Here is a 25,093-nt window from a genome sequence, read left to right as displayed (position 1 = left end):
TTTTTTTCGGAATACGAAACGAAACGTATGGTTTTGGGTACCAATAAAAATATTTATCTCGATTTTTCATTCGTAACTTGCATTCGTAAATGTTGCTTTGCACGATAATATACCCTTTGCAAAATATTAGCTGATTCGAAATTCATTTATTAGTGTCAGAGACGTAAAAATTTGAGTTTTTTTTTAAAAACGACAGATCACCGAAAACCACTATTTTTCAAAAAAAAAAATGTTAGTGCCAAATGTCTTAAAATTATATTATCTCGGAAAACAAAATTGTCAAAATAATATTTTTCGGCGCTTGGTAGTTTTTCCGTCTGAAAAGTCAATTTTTAACAAAAAAATTTTTTTTAGATAACTGCAAATCTCGATGTGCCACGCAATTTTAAGATATTTGGCATCAATTTTTCTTTTTTGGAAAACCCCGATTTCCGGTAATTTTTCGGTTTTCAAAAAACTCAAATTTTAACGTCTGCAACACAAATAAATGAAGTTCGAATGAGCTATTATTTTGAATAGGGTATATTATCATGCAAATCAACATTTCGCAACAAGTTCCGAATGAAAAATCGAGATAATTATTTTTATTGGCACTTAAAACCATACGTTTCGTCTCCTACTCTGAAAAATAATTCCTAGAATGTCGATTGACAAAAATGACAAAAACAAAAGTTTTTCGAAATGACACTAGACCTCGACGTTTCATGACATTTGGCATCAAACAATTTTTTTTTCGAAAACCGCGATTTCCTTTACTCCCCCCTTGGGTGATTTTTCGATTTTCAAAAAAACTCAAACTTTGACCGCTTTGCGCCACTCTTAAGTCCGATTGAACTGATATTTGGCATAGGGTGTTTTTTCGAGTTTGTAAACATTTTGTAAAGGGTAACTTTTTGAAGTTTCAGGGTCGGTTTTTTCCCATACATTCATTGGCACCCAGGTTTTTTACGCGGTTTTTTTACGAGGTTTTTTTACGAGGTTTTTTACGAGGTTTTTTTTACGCCGATTTTCCAATTTACGCGGTTTTTTTAAACGGTACCCGCAATATCACATCTCCCCCTCAGCTCACCAGGCGGTGCAACGGGACGAGGTTTTTACGGGCAGCGATTCGTGAATGTCTTTCCCTGTCTACTTAGCTCTGGACGGTCTAATAGTGGTAAAGCACGAGCGTAGGCTGAAGAGTGTACAAATTACTAGGGAATCTTCTAGCAGATGACCTCATTCGATGATGATGATGACCTCATTCGTGATTTTTACTTCCGTTCTACGTAAAGATAGTCCCATTTGATATCTATCATTAGGTGACATGTTTTTTTTTACGCGGATTTTCCAATTAACGCGGTTTTTTTACGAGCTATGTATCCCCCGCGTAAAAAAACCTGGGTGTACACGTATTGACGACTATTTACTATTCTTTGGCGCGCAGTATCCTGAAGTATGCTCCTCATGTTTGGTACCCGTATCACACATCGCAGATAATTGAGGGACTTAGAATGAAAGGAGTGTAAGTGATTTGATCGTTTTCTCTGCACCGACTCTCTCTGCAAATACATTCCCAACTGTATTTGACAATGTGGAAGATAGGTCAGAACCTCATCTATCAGATTCATTGGCAAACTTAAATTGGAACGTTTTTGCAGTTGAGATATTAACTAAATAAAAAGTTGATGAAGAAAAATCGATCAAGTCACTTACACCTCTTGCATTCTGAGCCCCTCAATTAGTATTGAACGCAAACAGAGGAAGTTCATACTATTTGCACTACGTCAACTTCCATAGAATGATCCTATCAGCCTTTCTCCATACTCCTCCGAATTGATCGACTTAGAGACCCTATCCAGTAGGCGAGTAAATATGCAGCGCTCATTCGTCTTTGACTTGCTTGTTGGAATAAATTTCGTTTTATGCTCGATCCTTGTTATTTCCGGAGTTCGTCTCTGTTGGTCCTTCCCCGCCACAGGACGAACTATGGTTCAAAGTGGTTAGAAGTACGTGTAAGGCGGCGGTTACATTGCTTGCAGCTTCGTACGAAAGTGGGGCTGCACGAATCGTATACATTTGTGAGAAGTACAAAACTACAGTCAACTCACCCTCACTCGATGTTCTGTAACTCGATATTTTCCCTAATTCGATGTTCTGTAACTCGATATTTTCCCTAACTCGATGGATTTCATGGCACCTTTGATTTGTTTTACATGCATTCTTCTCTCTATAACTCGATATTTCACTAACTCGAAGGTCCCTCGGATATCGGGTTAGGGAAAGTTAACTGCACATAGAATTGTATTGGTGTGGCTACATAGCTACCCCTCGCTTCGTTCTAAATCATCTGCTTTGAGCAAACAAAATATTTTGTTTCTTTTTGTCAGTGATCGTACAATGAAGTTTTCGTATGTACTCCGATAAAATGTCACCGCGGCCTAACAAAGAAGACATGAATTTGGAGATTGATATGGGATCGCCGGCTTCGGGACAAATACTTTCCAAACACAGTCTATCGCAAAATTGTGTGTACAAATGCTACTTGACGATACTTTCCATTTATTTGGTATAAAATATTTTGAATACATTGATTCTATTGATGCATATTTATTACTCACACATTTAACTATCTGCACGTGCAATGAAATTCCGAGAAAAGTTTGTTTCTGCTAATTGTTTATTCCTAAAAATTCACACATAATCTCTATTAACCATTGCTTGGGCAGTGTTGATTTTCGTTTTTTATTGATGTTGCATTTTTTTTATCAAAATGGCAAATTAGAGGAAAGAAACAGATATTGTTACACGTACAATGATAACAAATATGAATAGTCGCGGAAAGACATTGAATCAAATAGCAGATATAGTCGGAAGAACTCACTTTGCAGCAATGAAAATCATAAACAAGTGGAAATACGAAGGAACAATGGAGAATCTCCCGAGTAGAAGACACAAACGTACCATGTCTTCTGATTATGAACGAGTAATTGTGCGAACATTGCGAGAGAACCCTATAGCAAACATTCCTAAATTGACTACCGAAGTGGCCAGCATCATTGTCAGTGCAGATACTGTCCGGAGAGCAGCATACAGGAACAATCTGAGAGGTCGTATCGGCCGTGAAAATTATTTCATCTGAAAGGTGAATATGAAAAAACGACTACAGTTTGTCAAGGCATGTGTAAACAGACCTAAGGAGTTCTGGAACAACGGATTTTATACGGATGAACCGGAAACCAATCTCTTTGAATCGGATGGAAGACAGATGGTGTGGAGTAAACCAGTATCGGTGCTCCAGGTTCAGCATTTGATTTACACAGTAAAACACGGCTGCGGTAGTCAGATGAGGTATGGTACATTGGCGGCTTCTGAATCTGGAACCATGGAGTTATTCGATTCAGCGATGGACAAAATGGCTCAATTGATCTTCCTGAAACGTAACCTGCAGTCTCCCGTTCTGAAATTGGGTCTCCCTCGTGTTTGTTACTTTCAACAAAATAATTACCCGAAGCAAACTGACCTCATCGTGCGGGAATACCTGCTCTATAATGTCCCAATCAACTCAAAACACCTCCACAATCACTTCAACACTATTGAGTATCTATGGTGGGAAATCAAGAACCATCTGTAGAATAAAATTTCAGGGGAAAAAGCGGAACTCAAAACGACGATTACGGAAATCTGGGAGGCACTTCCGTCTACATAGTTCAGAAATCTCAACACGGCGCTTGCAGAAAGTGCTGGACGCCAAAGGGGGAGTTTTGTTATCTGCTTATCTGATTTAAATTTTCTATTTAATAAAAACTTAAACTGTACACTCAATTTTGTCACGTCTTAATTGAAGATTTTTTGTTTGTATTTTAAATATGAAGTAGAAATATGACAATTTTAATTTTTTTCTTATCACTACATGAGAGTAAAATGGATCAATTTTACGGTGAATATGAGTCGCATTTAATTATTTACTTTTTAACCCCGAAAAACTCAAAAATAACAAAGCCGCATGATGTGTGTACTTAATTTTGCGAGAGACTGTATGTGCTTACGGAAAAGTGATTTGAGTCTCGTAAACTACTGTGGTATCAGCATTTCCATGCTAGGAATGCTTGATATCATTGTGGAAGCTCAGCGTTAATTCATTACTCCGAAAAGCATTTGGTAAAAATCTAAAAAATTAATCAAGAAAATTTCGAGTGTACAAGCAAAATAATTGCGTATGCGTATTATAGACCAGATCGAGTACTGTGGAGCTTTGATCGGCGTTGGGGGATTTCATAAGCTCGTAAAGAAAGTAAATGTTGTTCAGGGTATGCCGCGTTCAAAGAATAGGGATGAGATAAGATCATTCATTAGATTGGTCAGTTATTACGACAGATTTTTCAAAAATCTAAGTACAGTGTTCTATCCCTAAAAACGTTGTCTCGTTCAAATGGAGCAAGGCATGTGAAAGTTTTTGAGTGTCAAGGAACTCATTCAACCTGGTAGTTGCCTTATTCATTACTAACCAGAACTTTCTCTTGTTCTTGCTACAAATACGTCTTCATACGTAGTTTCGAGCCACATATTGCCGGACGGTTCAGAATGACCCATACCGATGGAATCACAAACCCTGAATCATTTAATCACATCACATTTAAATTGACCTTTACGGTTGAACACACTATTCTTACCTCGGACTATCAGGTGATTTCAAAAAATATTCGGATAACACAAGAGTCTGCTCGTCATGTCGGACTTACCCATGCTTGAAATATATGCAATCTTTCGACTACAGTCAAAGCTCTCTATAAGGATAATCTTTCATAGCGATAGCGGTCACTTGCGATGTCGCTATAGAGAGCTTCCACTGTACGTAATTCGATTCCGCAAATCGACGAATGATTATGTAGACTCATATCATTGAGAATCGTAGGAATCGTAGCGATACACTGTCATGAGCCGCAACTGAGTAAGTCTAGGCCATTTCCGAACAGTTGATACTGTGGGCCCTACTCCAAAGCCTCCGAAAATGACAGGTTTGGAGTAGATCAAGACTAATTTTATCTCGAGAAGGGTTTTCCAGCCCGAGAATTCCGAACAAAACAATATTTGTGTTCTGCGTATTCCCTAATTCCCACTTGATTAACACTTCGATCCCCGAATCGTTGTTCCTTGTTCGGAACACATCCAGTAAATCGCATACCGTGAACTGCTTTGTCTAACGATATTCGGTAGGATCTCTGCAAACCACGCAGAAGAGAAAATGACGGAACCAAAAATAAAGGTAAGGTCAGCCAAATGAAACCGCAAATGCTTGAGGTAAATGCCACCATTGCACAATGGTCCTGGAGATGCATTTAAGCGGAAATTAGCATTTATAGCTCGACAGTTATTCTCTAGACAAAAACTGCCTTAGACAAAGTTGGTACTCATGATAGAGCGCTCGTTTTTATGTTGTCAAAAATAGAGTGACCAAAATTGTCGATGAAATTGAAAATTTAACTTTCTTATCTTTATAGATATAAGTAAACATAGTTCAACAATGTTGTAGCTCCAATTATTTGAGACATCTTTGTAGAACAAAGTTTTTCTCTATATCTCGAAATAACCGATATAGCGCTTTTTTTCTAAGTTACGTTAGGGTTACCATGAAAAAAACTTTTTTTCGCTCTAACTTTTATGTTTCAAATTTTACATGCAAACTGTCTTCGAAAGACTTTTAGAGCTTACTAATACAAACATTTTTCGATGCCGAACTTGTCAATATCTCAACTTTACTCAGAGTTATTGATATTTCTTCCCAAAAACATGCTCTATTCATTTGTTCGTCATTCTTTCTGGGGCAAACATAAAAAATGTTTGTTGGCGGAATTTGAAAGAACAGATTTCACTCTATATAATATGTGATTTTCAAAACTATGTTATTTTTTGTGATTGAATAAATTTAAATTGAAATCATGAGTTTTTGGATGAAAAACCCATCAATAACTTTGAGCAGGATTAAGATATTGACATGTTCTGCATCGCAAAATGTTGGTATTGATAAGCTCTAAAAGTCGTACGAAGATCATTTTGATGTAAAATTTTAAATATAAAAGTTAGAGTAAAAAAACCAGTTTTTCCATAGTTATCCTAATGCAACTCAGATAGAAAGCGCCAAAAACAACTTGGTGGGAGATATTTATTGTTTAGACAAAAACTGCCTTAGACAAAGTTGTTACATATGATAGTAACAAAAGTATCAAAAATAGGGTGACCAAAATTGTCGATGAAATGAAAAATCTTACTTTCTTATCTTTATAGATAGAGATAAACATAGCTCAACAATGTTGTAGCCCCAGTTATTTAAAGAACTTTGAAAAACAAATCTTTTTTCTATCTTTTAAAATAATCGATTTAACGCTTTTTTCTAAGTTTCATTAGGGTGACCATGAAAAAACGTGTTTTTTTCTGCTTTAATTTATTTTATTTTATTTACATTTCAAATGTGTACGACTTTTAGAGCTTATTGATACCAACATTTTGCGATGCAGAACTTGTCTATATCTTAATCCTACTCAAAGTTATTGATTGTTTTCTACCCAGAAACTCATGATTTCAATTTTAATTTACTCAATTACAAAAAACAACATAGTTTTGAAAATCACACATCATGTAGAGTGAAATATGCTCTTTCAAATGGCGCCAATAAACTTTGTTTACGTTTGCCCCAGAAAGAATGACAAACAAATGAAAAGAGCATGTTTTTTGAGTAAAGTTGAGATATTGACAATATTGACATCGAAAAATGTTTGTATTAGTAAACTCTAAAAGTTTTTCGAAGACAGTGTGCATGTAAAATTTGAAACATAAAAGAGCAAAAAAAATGTTTTTTTTCATGGTGACCCTAACGTAACTAAGAAAAAAGGCGCTATATCGGTTATTCCAAGAGACAGGGTAAAACTTCGTTCTACAAAGATGTTTCAAACAATTGAAGCTACAACATTCAATTACCCGGCGCGACGCTTCCACCGTTTTTAACACACTTCGATAGGCTCTCCTGCTCCACATCCCATTGAAACTCCTGTCTCTCAATTTTGCGGTATCGCACCGCATACATCCCCGGCAAATGCAGTTATCTCTTATGCTGAAAATCAATTTCAAGATAGCGTCTTTCCTGCTCGGCGTCCAATGATAGAATGTGGCCAAGCCCCACCATCGCTTACCTTATATAGCTATACGTTAACTACGTTGTAGCGACCGCCTATATTTATTTATAATATCTTTTTTGTCTCCCTCCTCCGACTTGTCCATACGTTTCGCTCGTACCCGTGGTTGCTTGTAATGAATAGCTGTTTGCTGCGGGAGCGCAGACAAAATGTATGGGAAAGTAGGGAATTCTTTCTTCCAATTTTTCATTAATTTGAACTTTATATGAGCTGAAACCCGTAATGTGTAGCATATAAACAACTGCTGATGATATTTCCTATCAATGTGTGTATTTGGAACCAAAATCCATTCATTAATTGAGGAGGTATTAGCGTTCAAAAATTGAACACGTTTTTCACACCGAAAGGTTAGACGTAGTCCTACGTCAAAAGCCGTTTGCTACCTTGAACAACAATGAATTGAGCGACAATATTCTTTGAAAAATGATGTTTGAAGCGGTATGTGGACGCTGGAAATGGACATATTACTTAGTATTACCACTATGGGCTCACTTCCCCTATTCGTTCTACGCAGAGGACATGAACACTAGGGTGGCAATGGATATATGGGAAAAATTTCATCATCGAACTTCAAAAACCGACCATGTACATTTTGTTTATTGCCCAAAAAAATGATCTGTGCAAAGTTTGAGCTCAATCGAACATTATTTAGGGATGCCTCAAAGTGCTCAAAATTTTGATTTTTTCATCCCCGAAAATCTTCAAAGGGGAGGAGTAAAGGAAATTTGGATAATAGAGATTTTTTTTTCGATGCTAAATGACTTAAAAATGCATGAAACGTCGAGATATGGTGTCATTTCGAAAAAAAAAATTTGACCGAAAATCGACCTTCTGGGACTTAGTCTGAATGCCGCTGAAGGTATGAAAAAATAAATTATTATCGAATTTAAAGAACCGACCATGTACATTTTGTTTATTGGCACAAAAAAATAACCTGTGCAAAATTTCAGGTCAATCGGTCATGATCTAGAGGTGCCTCAAAGCACTCAAAGTTTTGATTTTTTGGCCACTCGGGCTAAGTCCCGAAAAGTCGATTTTCGATCAAAATTTTTTTTTCGAGATGACACCAGATCTCTACGTTTTATGCATTTTTAAGTCATTTGGCATCGAAAAAAAAAATTCGATTTTCTAAATTTCCTTTACTCCCCCCCTTGGAAGATTTTCGAGGATGAAATCTTCAAAACTTTGAGCGCTTTGAGACACCCCTAAATCATGTCCGATTGAACTGAAGTTTTGCACAAGTCATTTTTTGGGCCAATAAACAAAATGTACATGGTCGGTTCTTTGAATTCGATATTTATTTTTTTCCATACCGTCATAGCCTCTCAGGCTAAGTACCAAAAGGTCGATTTTCAGCCAAAAATTTTTTTTCAAGATGACACCATATCTCGACATTTCATGCATTTTTAAGTCATTTGGCATCGAAAAAAAAATCGATTTTCCAAATTTCCTTTACTCCCCCCTTGGAAGATTTGAGCGCTTTGAGGCACCCCTAAATCATGTCCGATTGAGCTGAAACTTCGCACAGATTATTTGTTTGGGCCAATAAACAAAATGTACATGGTTTTTGGAATTTGACATGACCATTTCGCTGCCACCCTAACGAACACTTGGTTCATCTGTCTGACAATTTCGGATGCAATTAAAACGCTCTCTTTCCGGAATGACGTTCGGTGATCAAAAACCCAGTGTCCTACTATTCAAGACTTCTACATTTGTTACATTTTATAAATGTAACAGTGCAGTGCAGTGAATCATTGCAATTACAAGTACACGAAACCATAGGGAAAACGGGTAATATCTAAAAAAATTATTTGATCATTTGTTCCCATAACTTAAATAAACACAATATTAAAAATCATGATACATTACCATCGTTGTCTTTCGTCGAGTTGAGCTCATGGTCCAGCCATGTGAGCACTTTGATGCCGAAGTTGTTGTTTGTAATCTGCACTCCACGAATACAGCACAGCAGATGCTCCAGCGGGACCCCGTTATCGTTCGGGACGATCTTCACTTGCAGCTCGTTTTCGATACAGTACAGAATACTTGCCACCGGGATGTCATCTTTGTGGGTTTTCAGCAACGAATATATGAGCGACTGCAGCTGACTGATACTCATCATCACGCTGGGCAGTGGCTCGATCTCCTGCTCCGCCCAACCCTTCTCCTTTTCCTGCTTGAAGTGATATATACAGTACGGGACGCTATGCTGCGATGACTCGATCAGTGGATTATTCTGCAGTGAATTGATCACGTCCGGTTGAAGACATATGTATTTCTCCTCGTTCTTGTCCAGTGTTATCGAGCACACGTCCGGCATACGATAGAGGTCGAGAACACTGATGGAGGATTTGAAGCGGGATTGAAAAAGCTCCCGGAACTTGTTGATCGGCAGGCTGTAGTAAGGAACATCCTTCAGTAGACCGGCGACTTGGCAGCGAAGTGCGGACGATTCGGCCGACGATGGGTCTTTGATGTACGATACCACCATTCGTTTGTGACCGATTTTTTTACGGTGGAGATTCGCTACAACCAGTTTAGCAAACTGAATAAAGGAAAAAAAATTTAAAAAAAGCTTGAAATTGAATCTACAGAGAAGTGTGAAATAGGGGGTGGCTTACTTGGGCTGAGGGAACTTTGACCTTCGCCAGAGAGGGACTTTCGATAGCTAATGAGAGAACGGGTGTTATCGATTTCAACTGACAGAGCAAATACTGATGCATTTTATGTTCGTCGATAGACGGGTCGAGATTGCTGATCTGCAGCACGACCATCTCTTTCTGATCGAGGGTTGATTGCATATTGCCGAAGGAACAGTTGTAATTGCTTCCCGTTCCGTTACAAGTGCCGCTACTATTGCTACACTGACTTGTGTTGCTTGAGTTTCCGATAAGGCTACTGTTGGAGCTGCAGCTGCTATAAAAGGTTGTGTTCTTGCCAGAATCCGAACTGCTACTGTTCAGTGAGGAGTTCAGAGATTTGTTCGCAGAGCTATTGCTGCTTCCGTAGTTGACACTGGCAGACGATTGTGGAAAGTGGTTGCTTTGATTAGACTGATTAAGGTTACGACTCGGATAGGGCATATAACGTGGCTTCTGATAAAAATTGCCATACATCTGGGGCACGTACGGTGTCTGTGGGTGGAAGGGAAGATCATTTACAACATAGCCGAAATGGTGAATGACCTAGGGGGATGAGAAAATTCTCTCAATTGTTTTTTATGTTGTTCATTAGGAAAATGGAATAAATACGAAAATATACAAATTTATTAGTGCGTAACACAACTAGAAGTTTCATATTCGGGCGCATCTTTATATCGTTTCTCGAGAGGTTTTTAATCTTATCTCCGGAAAAAATGTAATCGATGGATTTGTTATCGATGGATGGGATAATTTGGCCCCAAATATGTTTTGTAGACGATAATAATTTCTAACCAACTCAATAACGATTCCAATTAGCCTAATAATTCATAATTCGTTTGCGTCCTAGAACGTTCTAGTAAATTTTTTTTACTACGAATATATTTTTGGTTGCATTAAAATAACCTTTTCGACTTTGATTATACTCATGATTTAAAAAGTAATGAAGGCCGAAAATCATCAAACAGTTTTCTCGACCTATATCTCATGACGGGTATATGCTCGATAGCACTGGATCAATAATAACGCATTCGCTACAACAATTTTTTTTTGTAAAAAAACATTGAAACTATATTTGTTATAAAATGTCATAAAATACATAATCATGATGATCGATGATTCGGTTAGGCCAAAGAAGTGAAAAAAGTGTCGGTGGTCAATATATTAGGCTGGCAAAAAAGTCCTGGGGTATTTTTTTTGAATTTTCATTTGTTCATAAAATTAGTTACAATCATCTGTTTTAAGTCAAATATGCGCCGTTTTGTTCGATGACTTGTTCCCAACGAGATGCCAACTTCATAATACCCCTGTTATAGAAGCTCGCTTCCTCGGAAAAAACTCGGATAGCCAATTTTCACAGGCCTCTTTTGTGGCTAACTTCTGACTACCTAGCTCGTTCGCCATGGACAAAAACAGGTGGTAGTCACTTGGTACAAGGTCCGGACTATACGGCGGATGCAAAAGAACCTCCCATCCGAGCTCCCGGAGCTTCTGGCGCGTCACCAAAGAAGTGTGTGGCCTGGCGTTGTCCTGATGGAAGACAATGCGGCCTCTGTTTATCAAAGATGGCCTCTTCTTCATGAGTACTACCTTCAAGCGGTCCAGTTGTTGGCAATGCAGGTCTGAATTGAGCGTTTGGCCATAGGGAAGCAGCTCATAATAGATTATTCCTTGACAATCCCACCAAACACACAGCAGAACCTTCCTGGCCGTTAATGAGGGCTTGGCCACCGTCTGAGCCGCTTCAGCGGGCTTCGACCACGACCGTTTGCGCTTCACGTTGTCGTAAGTGACCCACTTTTCATCGCCAGTCACCATCCGCTTCAGAAACGGGTCGATTTTGTTGCGATTCAGCAGCGATTCACATGCGTCGATACGGTCAAAGATGTTTTTTTGCGTCAACGTGTGTGGCACCCATACATCGAGCTTCCCATGCCGTACACGTTGGCCATGCTTCACTGTCAATTTTTCGTAAATTTGGAAAAATGTCGTCGAATGAAAAAGAGCGTCGTGAATTAATCCTGCGCACTCATTTCGAGAATCCGGAGTTGTCACATCGGGACATCGGTAAGATGCTGGGAATCGTCCAATCCACGGTCAGCAGAGTACTAAAACGATACTTCGAGAACCTAACCATCGACCGGAAGGTGAAGAACGGCAAAAATGGATGCTCCGTCAGTGGAAAAGATCACAAGCGCGTAGTTAAGCAGTTTAGACGTGATCCGAGAAGTTCGGTCCGGGATGTCACCAATAAGCTGAATTTGTCAAGTTCATTCGTCCAGGTTCAGAAGGCTCCTAACCGCGACGAAAGGCAAAACATGGTGTGGAAGACGCGAGCCCGGAAGCTGTACACCGAAATGCTGACGAAGCCGCATTGCCTGGTAATGGACGACGAAACCTACGTCAAAGCGGACCTTCGTCAGCTGCCGGGCCTGTTGTTCTTCTCCGCAGAGGACAAATTCAGCGTTCCGGAGGAGATTCGCAAGCAGAAACTATCCAAGTTTGCCAAAAAGAACATGGTGTGGCAAGCGATCTGCTCTTGCGGAAAGCGGAGCGCCCCCTTCGTGATGACCGGCACGGTAAACGGGCAGGTTTACCTTAAGAAGTGCCTACAGAAGCGTTTACTACCACTATTGAAGCAGCACGAGGGCCCGAACATCTTCTGGCCGGATCCCGCTTCGTGCCACTATTCAAAGGACGTGTTGGAGTGGTACGAAGCCAACGGGGTCACCTTCGTGCCAAAGGAAATGAACCCGCCCAACGCGCCTGAGTTTCACCCAATAGAGAAATATTGGGCGATTATGAAGCAGGCCCTCCGGAAGAACCCAAAAGTTGTCAAATCGGAGGCGGACTTCAAGAGAAAATGGATTTCTGTTCAAAAAAAACTACAACCTGACGTTGTACAGAACCTTATGGACGTGGTAAAGAGGAAGGTGCGAGCATACGGGCTTGGGCTCGAAGTATGAATAAAAAGAAAATGCCAAAAGTTGTTTAATAGTTTGTATTTTACTGTCTACAATTTTCAAAAGGATCGGTCTACTGGGCGAATTTCTACAGCGTTTTTTCCGTGATGCAATTTGATGTGACACACCCTTTATGTCGGATTTTCTCTTTATTTTGCTCCATATTTGCGACACTATAACTCACGGACGACTTAACCAAACAAAACACTGTCAAGGGCTATATTATAGCGCGCAAAAATACCTTTCCAGCAAGCTATAGTATGACTCGATACAATGAATACAACTAGAACTACGCGCTTACAACGACACCTCGCGGAAATACCGGCAGTACTTTTTTGACAGCCTAATATATATGTATATATATATATATATATATATATATATATATATATATATATATATATATATATATATATATATATATATCTTTTGCTATGGAGAATTGATTCAATTGCATATACATAGCCTAAGATACATACGTGTTTTTTTCATTTAAAACTGAATGATCCAAAATCGAGGCTTTGAAATAATTGCCTTATTTTTTTTTAATCTCTCCTCGGTGGGTTACGCTCTATCTGACCGTCTGTTCATCATGGATGCACAACGTCTGTCGTCTGTTCCCCATGTCAGGGGCGCCTGGTTATTGTACTTATTTTTTAATATACCCGCCACTCTCCCCCGCACTAAAAGGCTCCCTGGTAGTGGACACACTGAACTCAGCCAATAAAATAACGTAATAACAAACAAAACTAGAAACTAACTGGTTGACCTTAACTAAAGAAATTTAATGCAATAAAGGGAGAAAACAACACTACATTTGCTTCTAGTGGATCAAGACCCTTTGAAATCACAGTAAAATATATAAAAAAAAATTTAAATGTTTAATGACGGTTTACACTTAACAATATATACAAACACAACATCTAATTTAATGAGAATAATTGTTATGATAAAACATAATTATTTATTAGCTAAGCAATAGCTCAACTCCATCGTCTTGGATTCAACGTCCCTTTTTTGAAGTGGCTTCATTCATACCTCACTGATCTCGAAATGTCAGTGAAATTAGGTGGCACTATATCTAGGTCTTTTCGCGTAACATCAGGTGTTCCTCAAGGCAGTCACCTGGGTCCATACATATTTCTGTTGTACCTTAACGATGTAAATTTTAGCCTCAAGTGTCTGAAACTTTCATATGCGGATGACTTTAAATTGTTCCTCCCAGTGAACTGCATCGAAGAAGCTGAGTTTTTACAACAGCAACTAGACATATTCGCCGAATGGTGTGTAACCAACAGGATGTTTTTAAACCCATCAACATGTTCAGTTATTTCATTCTCACGCAAGCGTTCGTCAATAAGCTTCGGATATAAGCTGCATGGGAGTATGTTGGATTGTAAATTAACCTTTCGAGACCATATATCCTACATCGTATCTAAAGCGTCTAAAAGTCTTGGTTTTATCTTCCACGTCACAAAGGATTTCAAGGACGTCCACTGCATTAAGGCTCTCTATTGCTCATTGGTACGCTCGATCCTTGAATATGCATGCGTGGTTTGGTCACCATATTACCAGAATAATGTTCAGCGAATTGAGTCGATACAGCGGAAATTCGTTCATTTCGCCTTGCGCAATTTACCGTGGAATGATCCAATAAACCTTCCTAGATACGAGGATCGCTGCAAATTGATTGGACTGGACTCATTAGTTTCACGCAAGAACGTTGCCAAGGCCCTATTTACCTCCGACTTGATTTTGTCGAACATCGATTGTCCTGAGCTTCTTCGGTTGATTAATTTCAACATAAATCACCGTAATTTACGATCTCAGAACTATTTATACATCCCAACCCGAACAAATTACGGGTATAATCTATATCTAGCATGTGCCGCGTGTTTAACCGTTGTAGTGTCTGTTTCGATTTCCATCTGTCTCTTTCGTCCCTCAAAAAAATGTATTCTATTGCTCTTAATTAACTTGATTAGTTACAGTAGTATATATTTAAATAGTTGTAGTTTGGTATGGTAGTATTATAAGTAGTAGTAGTAGTAAAAGCATTAGGGCATTCATGTATAGCCTGTTGTCTTTGTGAATAAAGAATAAATTAATAATTGCGCAATTTGTTCTTTCAGAAAACAGTTGATCTTAGTTTTGAAGGTTAAAATGTTCGTAGCTTGTTGAATGTCGCGTGGTAGGTTGTTATATCTTGTCAGAACGAGGGACTCTGAACAGAGCTATGCATGTTAGTTAGGGTGCCAATGAAAATGGTCATCTCTAATTTCAAAAAGTTACCTCATAAAAAATGTTCACCACCTCGAAAAAACACCCTATGCCAAATATTAGCTCAATCGGACTTAAGGGAAGGTGGCGCAACGCGGTCAAATTTTATTGAAATCGAAAAATTCGAAAAAAAAATTTAAGATTTAAGACATTTGGCATCACATGATGCCAAATGTCTTTTAAAATTTAAGACATTTGGCATCAATTGATAACAAATGTCTTAAAATGGCATGTAACGTCAAGATCTAGTGTCATCTCGAAAACAATTTTTTTTGTCAAAAATCGACACTCTTGGGAGTTTTTTTCAGAATACGAAACGAAACGTATGGTTTTGGGTACCAATAAAAATAGTTATTTCGATTTCCCATCGGAACTTGTTGCGAAATGTTGATTTGCACGATAATATACTCTTTGCAAAATATTTTTTTCGTTTATTAGTTTATTAGTGTCGCAAACATAAAAATTTGAGTTTTTTTGAAAAATGAAAGATCACCGAAAATCGGTGGGGGAGTAATTTCCTTTACTCCCCCCCCCCCCTTGGGTGATTTTTCGATTTTCAAAAAACTCAAACTTTGACCGCTTTGCGCCACTTTCCCTTAAGTCCAATTGAGCTGATATTCGGATGTTTTTTCGAGGTGGTGAACATTTTGTATGGTAAATTTTAGGTTCTTTTTTCCCATACATTCATTGGCACCCTAATGTTGGTCCTCCGGCGTAACAGAGGCCACCCCGAAATCCAAAATATGTTACAAATAACGAACAAGAAAATCCCAACCGGAATAAACGGTAACGACCCAAGCGATGAATTAAGGACACGATTGGAAACTTGGAACATGCAAATCGTCAGGTTGCGATAGGATTGTCTATGACGAGTTTCATGCACGCAGCTTCGAAGTCGTCGCGCTGCAAGAACTAAGCTGGACCGGACAGAATGTGTGGAAAATTGGACATCGAGCGGCTACGTTCTACCAGATTGGCGGCACCACCAACGAGCTGGAAATCGGCTTTGTAGTGGTGGGCGAGATGTGACAACGTTCGATTGGTTGGCAGCCAAATAATGCGAGGATGTGCATGATGAAGTGATAGCAATGATAGCCGTTTCTTCAACTACAGCATCAATAATGTGCACATGAGGACAGAAGGAACAGGAAACGGGCCTAAAAGCCTGCACGCCCTATCGAACGACAGCGGCCAACGATGTGTGAACTTCACAATTTCCCATGGTATGGCATTCCGAAACACTTTCTCCCCGCAAAGATATCCATAAAGCCACCTGGATGTCATTATGTGTGTTACTCGAGTATAGGGGACATCCTCGAGTTCCTTTAAATCTTGTAAGGGTTTACGACAAGGTGATGGACTTTCGTGCTTGTTACTCAAGGGGGACCCTTGTCTGGAAGGTCGAAAAATAATGAATTTTCGTGATTTTCTTTCGGATGTTAGGAATAAAGTGAAGTGTTCGGATATTTTGGTTATTGTTTAACACCGAGTTTTTGCTCAGGCTTCGTCAGGCACCAGTGACTGACATTATAACATATGATAATAAAGGTAACTAATACACTGCGTTTCACAACTATAGAACCACTCATTTTCTCTGAGTTTCCAGAGATATGTAAGAAGTCGGTGGAATTGAAGTATATAGTGTAGAATACAATAACTATCATCATTTATACGACTGGTCATTTCAACTTTATTGTTGTGTTCAGGCGCGAAACATTCAAAAAAATAAAATTCCAGTGTTTCATAACTATAGAACCAGATGGGAAAACTCTCACTCCTTAACAAAATTAACGTCAATTTCACATGAACTACAATGAGTTTCTAATTCGTAGGTCATCTTTAGTTCTCAATCAATTCAAATACTCCATTCGGGGTGGTTTTGATCAAGTTGCGTCATGTTATGGTGTGTATCTCGTTCTACGCAGAGGATACTGCTCGTTTAAGCTCTTCAAATCACTCATACTGCTTTGTAAGTTGCATCTACTATTCGTCCGATCACTCCTTATAAGTTCCTGACAGGGTTTTGATTTTGAAAACAAGCTGACCAGTCTAGGATCTGAAGCCCCTATTCATTAAACCATGCCATAACCTTCCGGATTTTATGAATTGATGCCAAATTACCCAATTATCAAATTGTTTTTGATGCAAGAACAGTAGTAAATGATTCTGAAGAACTTCGTTGCACTTCTGACTGTTCATTCGTATTCATTAGCACTCCCTTTCGAAAAAAAAATACCTTCGAAATACCTACGATTAAAAATATCCATAGAATCGCTATAAACCCGTGGCACTCAACCTGTTATGTTATATTTGTATTATCCATTCTTTGAGTGCACGAAGAATCATTATTAGGCTGTTGACAGCTGGATGCGTAGATGATGTCTGAAAATTGATTCCTTGCTGGTAGTATCGGTTCTGAAGCAACGGGGTGTCGCAGAACGAATTCCAATGAATATTTTGAAACTTTAGGACGATAGCTAAAGCATTTACATGTTTAGAAGCTCATGAAAAATCGAAAGAAAATTCGAGGGGTTGTATCCCAGACACGACCGTTTAGGAAGTAGGACTACGCAATCTTTTGACGTAGGACTACATCTTAGATTAAGGTTGCCAAATCAGAAAACAGGTCACGTTTTTATGAAATTAAGGTCACGTTAATAACTATTTTTGCTGCGAACGGATTTTAACGATTTGCATACCAATCGAGTCGGAAATTTTCTAAGATTTGTTTTATATGCTATACATTAAAATCCCATAGTCTGTATATGGTTTGAATTGATGAAAATTGGAAGCATTCCCGAACAGAGCTGTCAATAACGGGTAACTTGTGCAGATGCTAGAATAGAAACAGCGAAGGGGGATAGCGAAAAGAGAATATTTTCGAAGTAAACTCCACCCTTGCATAGTAAGTAAGCTTATAGAGGCGAATGAACTCTAAGAGTTTGAAGCCTTTGTAATTCAACAATGAATGAATGAAGGAAGCTGTCGCTAGCGTATAAGTATTGCATCTCCTCTGAGGAAAATTCTTAGAATCTTTCTGTGCCCGAAACAATAAAGGCTTATTCTGCTCGTTTTGAGTGTTATGTTTCCTCTCGAGCTGTAAACGCTAGCGAATACTTTACTTAAAGTGCATCTAGCTCTGTTCTGATGCATCAAGGAAATTGGGAAATCCTGAAAAATCAGGAAGCTGGGCATTCTTGATAATGGACATAATTTTTTACACATATTCTTATGATTTAGAAACTTAGTCATTATGTCTAGGTAAAATGTGCATTTTTCATTATTCATTATGAACCTACAAATAAACTATCTTCAGACACAAAGCTGCCCAAGTTACCCATTCCATTTTACGTACAAATAAATTTCGAAAGTTGACATTCTTCAATTCTTGGTTCTATTTGAGCCGTCTTTATATTGTTGTATTCGTCTCTGCCCATAGGTCAAAGTTATGGTGAGAAGATTTGAAATTCTTGAAAAATTTCGAGAACACAAAAAAAAATCTAATTTGTTCCACATCATTGTTAATTCAATTGGATTTCGCGTTTGCGTAATTAAGCTTCGTGTTCCGTTAGTGTAAGGCGAAAATTCTTCTCAGGTGGAAAATTTTCAATGAAAATTTACTTTTCAGTATCAAATATGTATTCCATGTAACGGAGAAACATGTTATTTGCAAATATATCTAGAATATTGAGCGAAAATTGTGTCTGAAAATAAATTTGAATTATAAGCGAGTTTTGGTAGAAGTAATAGGAAATTAATAGTAAATGAAAATTGTACCTGATTGAACCCACGAGCGTTCGCTCGGTGAGAAAACGTGAATGTTCGAAAAAAATCATATCAAAAAAATAATTTTGAGCGGAAAGAGATTCCCCGGGTCAGCTAGTGTGGTAATAAAAATTAAAATTGTGATCGGAGAGAGTCGGAGCAGAGTCTGATTTTGGCGTGAAATTGCTTTGTTCAACTTTGCGAACCCCGGAGTGGATAAAATTTTTACAAGTAACATTTCCCTGTGCAAAAAGAATTCAATAACGAATGATGACAAACAAGCTCCCCGCCAAACTTGCCTGATAATTGTTATAATATTTAACGTTAGAGCCCTGATTATTGTAATGCCGAATGTGGTGCTGTTTGGCGTTCTCATTTGCCAGATTCTCTACCAAATCCGGGATGGCTCTCGGCTGGTTACCGCAGTAATTGTTGGTACTCATGGTCAATTCTGAAATGTACAAAGCGAAACAAATCAGCAAATTGTGAAATCCATTTTGTTGCAGACGTCGGCTTTCATGCGGCCGCGTGAGAACAATGAGTGTCTGCTTACCTTTTGTATGTATTGCAAAGAAGTGTAACAATGGATATATATATACTAATCAAATGTCACTTAAAACAAACGCACAGCGTGAATTATAAATAATAATCACTTTCACAATGTTTAAAATTCGGTAATATTATATTTGGTTACAATGAGAATGGTTGAAGTAACAATTTTGCACAATAAATAATGTTAGCAACTACGTAAATATTATTAATGAAGGGTTAAAAACACTGAATATTCCAGCATGCAAATGTAACATTCGTGACTGCAAATGAGCAAGGATCGGCTACAATAGACTCGTCAAACAATGGTGGGATCATCGCAAAGTTTGGTTCGATGTTTTCGATGAATCCAAAAATTGTTCGAATAGAACAGTGCTAGAAGACAATTTTTATTTATAACTGTCAAATATATTACTTCTCTGAAATCGATATTCAATGGCATGGCTCCGCATCCCAGAGCTGGGCGCAAACATGCCCGGAATAGCAGAACTGTATCATAAATTACTAACAACCGAACCGTTGAAATACTTGTCAGTCAGTCAGTGAATGGCACTGAGGAAACGTATCAAATATTGGCGCCCATAAACAAGGCAATATCTTCCGAATAACATCTCTCTTCGCATTGTCCAAAACGCGAAGGTATGTGCATTGGTTTCGCGAATCTCTCTAGCCTTTCCCTTACAAGGAAGGAGAAACGAGCCACCGAAGGAAATCATCACAACTTCATGCTTAAAATTATTAATTAAAAATCAAAAATTATTTAAATAGCATCGTTTGGGAGTTATTATTTTTTATATCGCACTCACGCCGAGGAGCACTTGAGGAAAACCTTCTTTGGCCTTTAGAAGACCAAAACCAATGGTAGCTGTCACGAAGAACACAAATCACGTACATTATAAATTCTTCCACTGTCCCATTCGATCGACATTCCGCGCGTCTCCCTCGCTGCTAGTTTATCGCGCCACGAGCAGGATCTTCTGCCGGTATGCCTTATCCCCTTGCGATTTGGATTCTTCGCTGCATTTGGAGCTGACATTCATAACCTGAGTCAGTTATGAATTAATTATGAGTTATTAATTTTTCTGCATCACGACCAGAACCCCGCACAAGAGTTTGCCACATGAGTTCTCACTTCGTTGTTTTGTTTCAATTTCCACCGGGAAGTAATCTCAGTCTTGCATTCCCATGATTTTTGTTCGATTCGTGGCATTTCATCGAAATGAAATTGACGCCATATTAGTCAACATCATTATTTCATCAGAAAGGCTGTTAATCGTGATATATTTCGATAACACATTTCATTAATGCAAAGGAAGCCGAAGAAATCGTGCTTCTTAGTTGATAATCCTCTGATAAGTGTCAACACAATAAAATCCAACCCCAAGAAAGTTTGTGAGCGCTGTTGTCTTTCAAGAATTTTAATTTCGGTGTCCAATCGATTAAAGCCTCGCAGTGGATTCGCGTAATCACTTCAATCTCTCCCGATTTCAATCCTGCTCGTGGCCGACTCATCATCATCGTCAGGCAGACGGAGGCATTCTTGGCACCCGTCATTCGTCTGGACAATGTGATTGACTGTGATGAGTCAAACCGTGGAACAAAAGATAATCTTATCGACGACTTTGATCTGGAATTGTCTAAACTTATGACACCCACAATCCAGCGGATACCAAGAACTACCAGAGACCTTATGAATTTCCCATAAATTGTCGTCGTCACGCAGTAGTCTCTAGAAACAGCAATTACCTAATGACTCGAATTTATGGTGTGATGAGATAACAATTTTCAACATTTCGTTTATCCGTCTGCATCCTCTCATTCTGCTCTTCAGGCGGCAGTTTCACACCGCCGCTGGAAGTACATATCACAGAGATAAAATGTTCTCCTCCGCTTCTCGTTCTGCCTCATCTGGGGCGTGCTCTTTCCGAAATGAGGCGAGCCGTGCCAAGGAGTAGTTACTTGACCCGTATTCCTTCGTATCATCATCAAAACGGTGTTGTCAGCGTGAACTGCAACAGACGCTGGAACATCGGAATTAGCGCATAGACACAACAGCCCGTTAAGATAACGCAAGAGTTCCACTTTTGATATGTCGCACTTGCGGGATTGTTGCCAGTGTGCAATGGTCCAGGAGATGCATTTAAGTGGAAATTAGCATTTAGAGCTCGACGGTTATTCTCTAGACCAAAACTGTCTGAGACAAAATGTTACATATGAAAGAGCGCACATTTTTATGTGTGACCAAAAAATTATCGATGAATTAGAAAATATTACTTTCTTATTTTTATAGATAGAGGTAAATATAGTTCGACAATGTTGTAGTCCCAGTTATTTGAGACATCTTTGTAGAACCAATTTTTTTTCTATCTCCTGAAATAACCGATATAGCGCCTTTTTTCTAAGTTGCTTTAGAGCCACCATGAAAAAAAAATGTTTTCTTGCTCTAACATTCATATTTCAAATTCTACATACAAACTGTCTTCGAAAAACTTTTAGAACATAGGGTAAATGATCTTGGTTTGTCCGATTTGGGGTGTTTCTACGCAACTAGTAAATGCAAATCGATTTTTCTTCATGAAAATCACGTATAATCGATACAAGTTTGGGCTTGTTGAAAAGCCCCAAGTCTCTTGTTGCTACTACTACCATAAGGCGTTGAAATTATTTCAAATGTTTATGTTTTTTAACGATTTTCCTCAAAAAGGAATTATGATCATGGTTTTACCACCTATGATCATGGTTTATCCAAAAAATGATCATGGTTTGTCCGGCCTTAGAAATCACCATTTTTGAATGAAAACATTCGAATTCTCAAGTAGATGTTGCATTTATCATTGCTTGAGTTTACTGTCATCATATTGATCCATTCGTAATTTTATGCTTTCTTCATAATATTGCATTTTCTTGGGCATTTTAAAAGTGTTGCTACTTTTTACTGAAGATGCATCATAACAAGGCCAAACATTGTACTCGGTAACTCTGCCGAAAACGTTATCACAAAAAAAGTGAAAAATAAAAATGAGAAAAATCGTGATTTTGTTTTTTTTTCGTTTTTTTCAAATTTCATTATCCACTTTAGAGAAATTATTTAGAGTTAAAATTTAAAAATAATTTTATACATGATAAAGGTACTTATTGTACATAATCTGTTCCGGCGAGTCAATCATGATTTTTTTCAGCTAAATTTTTTTTTATTGAAAAAGTCGCTTGGGGGCAAATTGGCGAACTGCAACATTATGTTAATTTTTGGTTTTTTATTGCAGATGGTTAGAACTTATAAGTGAAAAAGAGACCAATATTGGTTGGATACCAGTTTGAAGAATGTTCTTGTCTTTGTCTTTATTTTTTATTCATCATTTGACATCAAGGTCTTTATAAAACTTACTACATAAATTAAAATGGACACGCGGAAAACGTTGACGAAATGTACAAGTAGACACATTAAAATAAAACAATTTGTATGCTACATGAAGACGTCTACAAACAAAACTAATTGGATCGTGTGAGCCATATCGGGTATTCCTGCGTGTAGCTTGGATAATTTGCCTAGATCGTAGAACTCGTTCAGGTGCATATATGCGCATACGACCCAGTAGCTCAGAACTGTCAATTTCAGCTCGTAGGATCTTCGCTCCGAATACAGCTTGATTGATAGCACGCCGAATTTGAAGGAGTTCAATATGCAACAGCGCGCATCGATCCTCATAAGGTGGGAGATTCATCGGGTCACGCCAAGGCAGGTTATTCAGTGCCCGCCTCACAAATCTCCTTTGCACGGACTCAATTCTCACAATCCACACTGCTTCGAATGGACACCAAACGACAGATGCATACTCCAGAATTGGCCTGACTATCGAACAGTAGAGAGCACGCAAACACAAGGGATCAACAAAACCTTCGGCGACTTTTAAGATAAACCCTAATTGACGATTGACTTTATCAATTATAGCTGTGCATTGTAGTTTGAAAGAGAGTCGGTAATCCAATAACACTCCAAGATCCTTAACTTTCTCGATGCGTTCAAGTAGTTCTCCACGAATGGTGTAGTTGTATATGATAGGCCTTTTACATCTCCGGAAGGTTATAATCGAACATTTAGCGACACTCACTTCGAGAAAGTTTATAGTGCATCAATACGCAAAACGATCCAAGAGCTCCTGCAGCTCTCTGCAGTCAGCTTCATTTTGAACAATTAGAAAAATTTTAAGATCGTCAGCATAAATCAGTAGCCCACCGTTTCGCAGAGGAGTTACCACATCATTGAAATACAGTGTGAACAGCAATGGTCCTTGATTACTGCCTTGTGGTACACCAAAACGTGGCGAGAAAAGCGCCGATTCACAGGATCCAGTTTTGACGCAAAGTTGCCTGTTGCGCAGATACGAATGAATCCAGTTGCACATTCTCTTCGAAACTCCGAGTCGAAATAGTTTAGCCAGTAAGATTTCGTGATTTACGGTGTCGAAAGCAGCTTTGATATCCGTGTACACTGCATCCACCTGTAATCCGTCGTCCATCGTACCGATGCAAGTCGAAGTGAATTCGCAAAGATTACTCTCTACTGATCGCTTTGGATAAAATCCGTGCTGGAAAGCACTAATGTAGCTTCTGCATGAACTAAACAAGACAGCATTCACAATAGATTCTAGACATTTTGATCCCGCCGACAACGATGTTATGCCACGGTAGTTCGAGATGTCGGTTTTGTCGCCCTTCTTGAACATAGGAATCATATAAGACGATTTCCAGACAGTCGGAAGTTTTTGTTGTTGGAGAGAGCGATTGAAAATAATTTGAAGAGGTCGTAGTACCAAGGTCTTGCATCTCTTAAAAACGCAAGAGGGAATCTTATCCGGCCCGGGATTGTAGGAGAACTTGATTTTATTTATCGCAGACTCTACCATCTCTTCGGTAATTTCGAAAACGTCGAAATCAATAACGTCTCTAAGGGTTCCATTGATCGCTGTTGTCTTTTCGTCCTCAGTAGGAATACTATCCACGAAAACACTTTTAAAATGTTGCGCGAATAGGTCGCACTTCGCTTGTGGAGTTTTGACCGACGAATCTCCAAGATGCATAACGGTTGGCAGCCCGAACTCTTTGCGTTTAGAATTTACAAAACTCCAGAACCGTTTTGGATTTCGGCGAAGATCATCCTGTCTTCTCTTATCGTAACGTTTGTATAGAAAGCGATTGTATTCACGATATATTCGACTGGCCTCATTGAATTGGCGTTTAAGGATGGGACATCTTCGGCGGCAGAAGAGTTTCGAAAATTTGACGCGCCTTTTGCGTAGTGTTCGAAGACGATCATTAGACCATGCGGGATTTCTTGGTAGTCTGCTACGTGGCACAGTAAGAATATGGTTGAAGCTGTTGGTGGCACTATCGACATCAAGGGATTGGAAAACTTCCGACCAATCTATTGTGATAGTAGTTGGTTCAGAGCGTCGTAGTCAGCTCGGCGGAAGTCGAGTCTTTCGAAGTCATAAGCTTCTTCATACTGGACAGGCGGTTTGCATTCCACAGAATAAATTAAGGCAGGATGATAGCGATCAATCGGAACTATCGGTTTCCGGGTAACGGATACGGGACCGTTGCTCACGAGCGTGCCATTCGAGAAGATGAGGTCAAGTATACGATTCGAGCAATTGCGAATCAAGTTGCGTTGTCGCAGTGCATGAAATGATATATTGTCGAGGAGAACTTGGCTGGCCATATTGAT

At 38.8% G+C, this 25,093-nt stretch overlaps 1 protein-coding gene across 2 annotated transcripts in view; it reads right to left on the bottom strand.

Moving 5' to 3' along the window:
* LOC129778180 (meiosis regulator and mRNA stability factor 1) overlaps positions 1-19,653 on the bottom strand; it is a 34,018-nt gene extending 14,365 nt beyond the window's left edge. The window contains exons 1-4 of one of the 2 annotated variants that reach the window (XM_055784921.1): positions 19,373-19,653; positions 19,119-19,270; positions 9,794-10,357; positions 9,042-9,717 (exon numbers count right to left, since the gene is read on the bottom strand). In XM_055784921.1, the coding sequence (XP_055640896.1) occupies positions 9,042-9,717; positions 9,794-10,357; positions 19,119-19,262 (1,384 nt within the window). In that variant the 5' untranslated portion in view covers positions 19,263-19,270; positions 19,373-19,653. The remainder of the gene's footprint in view (positions 1-9,041; positions 9,718-9,793; positions 10,358-19,118; positions 19,271-19,372) is intronic. The other variant, XM_055784922.1, reaches the window with a different exon arrangement.
* Between the last annotated feature and the right edge of the window lie 5,440 nt (positions 19,654-25,093).

The sequence above is a fragment of the Toxorhynchites rutilus genome, chromosome 3 (genome assembly GCF_029784135.1).
Source record: "Toxorhynchites rutilus septentrionalis strain SRP chromosome 3, ASM2978413v1, whole genome shotgun sequence".
Taxonomy (NCBI): Eukaryota; Metazoa; Arthropoda; class Insecta; order Diptera; family Culicidae; genus Toxorhynchites; species Toxorhynchites rutilus.
This window is presented reverse-complemented; position numbering and strand designations above follow the sequence as displayed.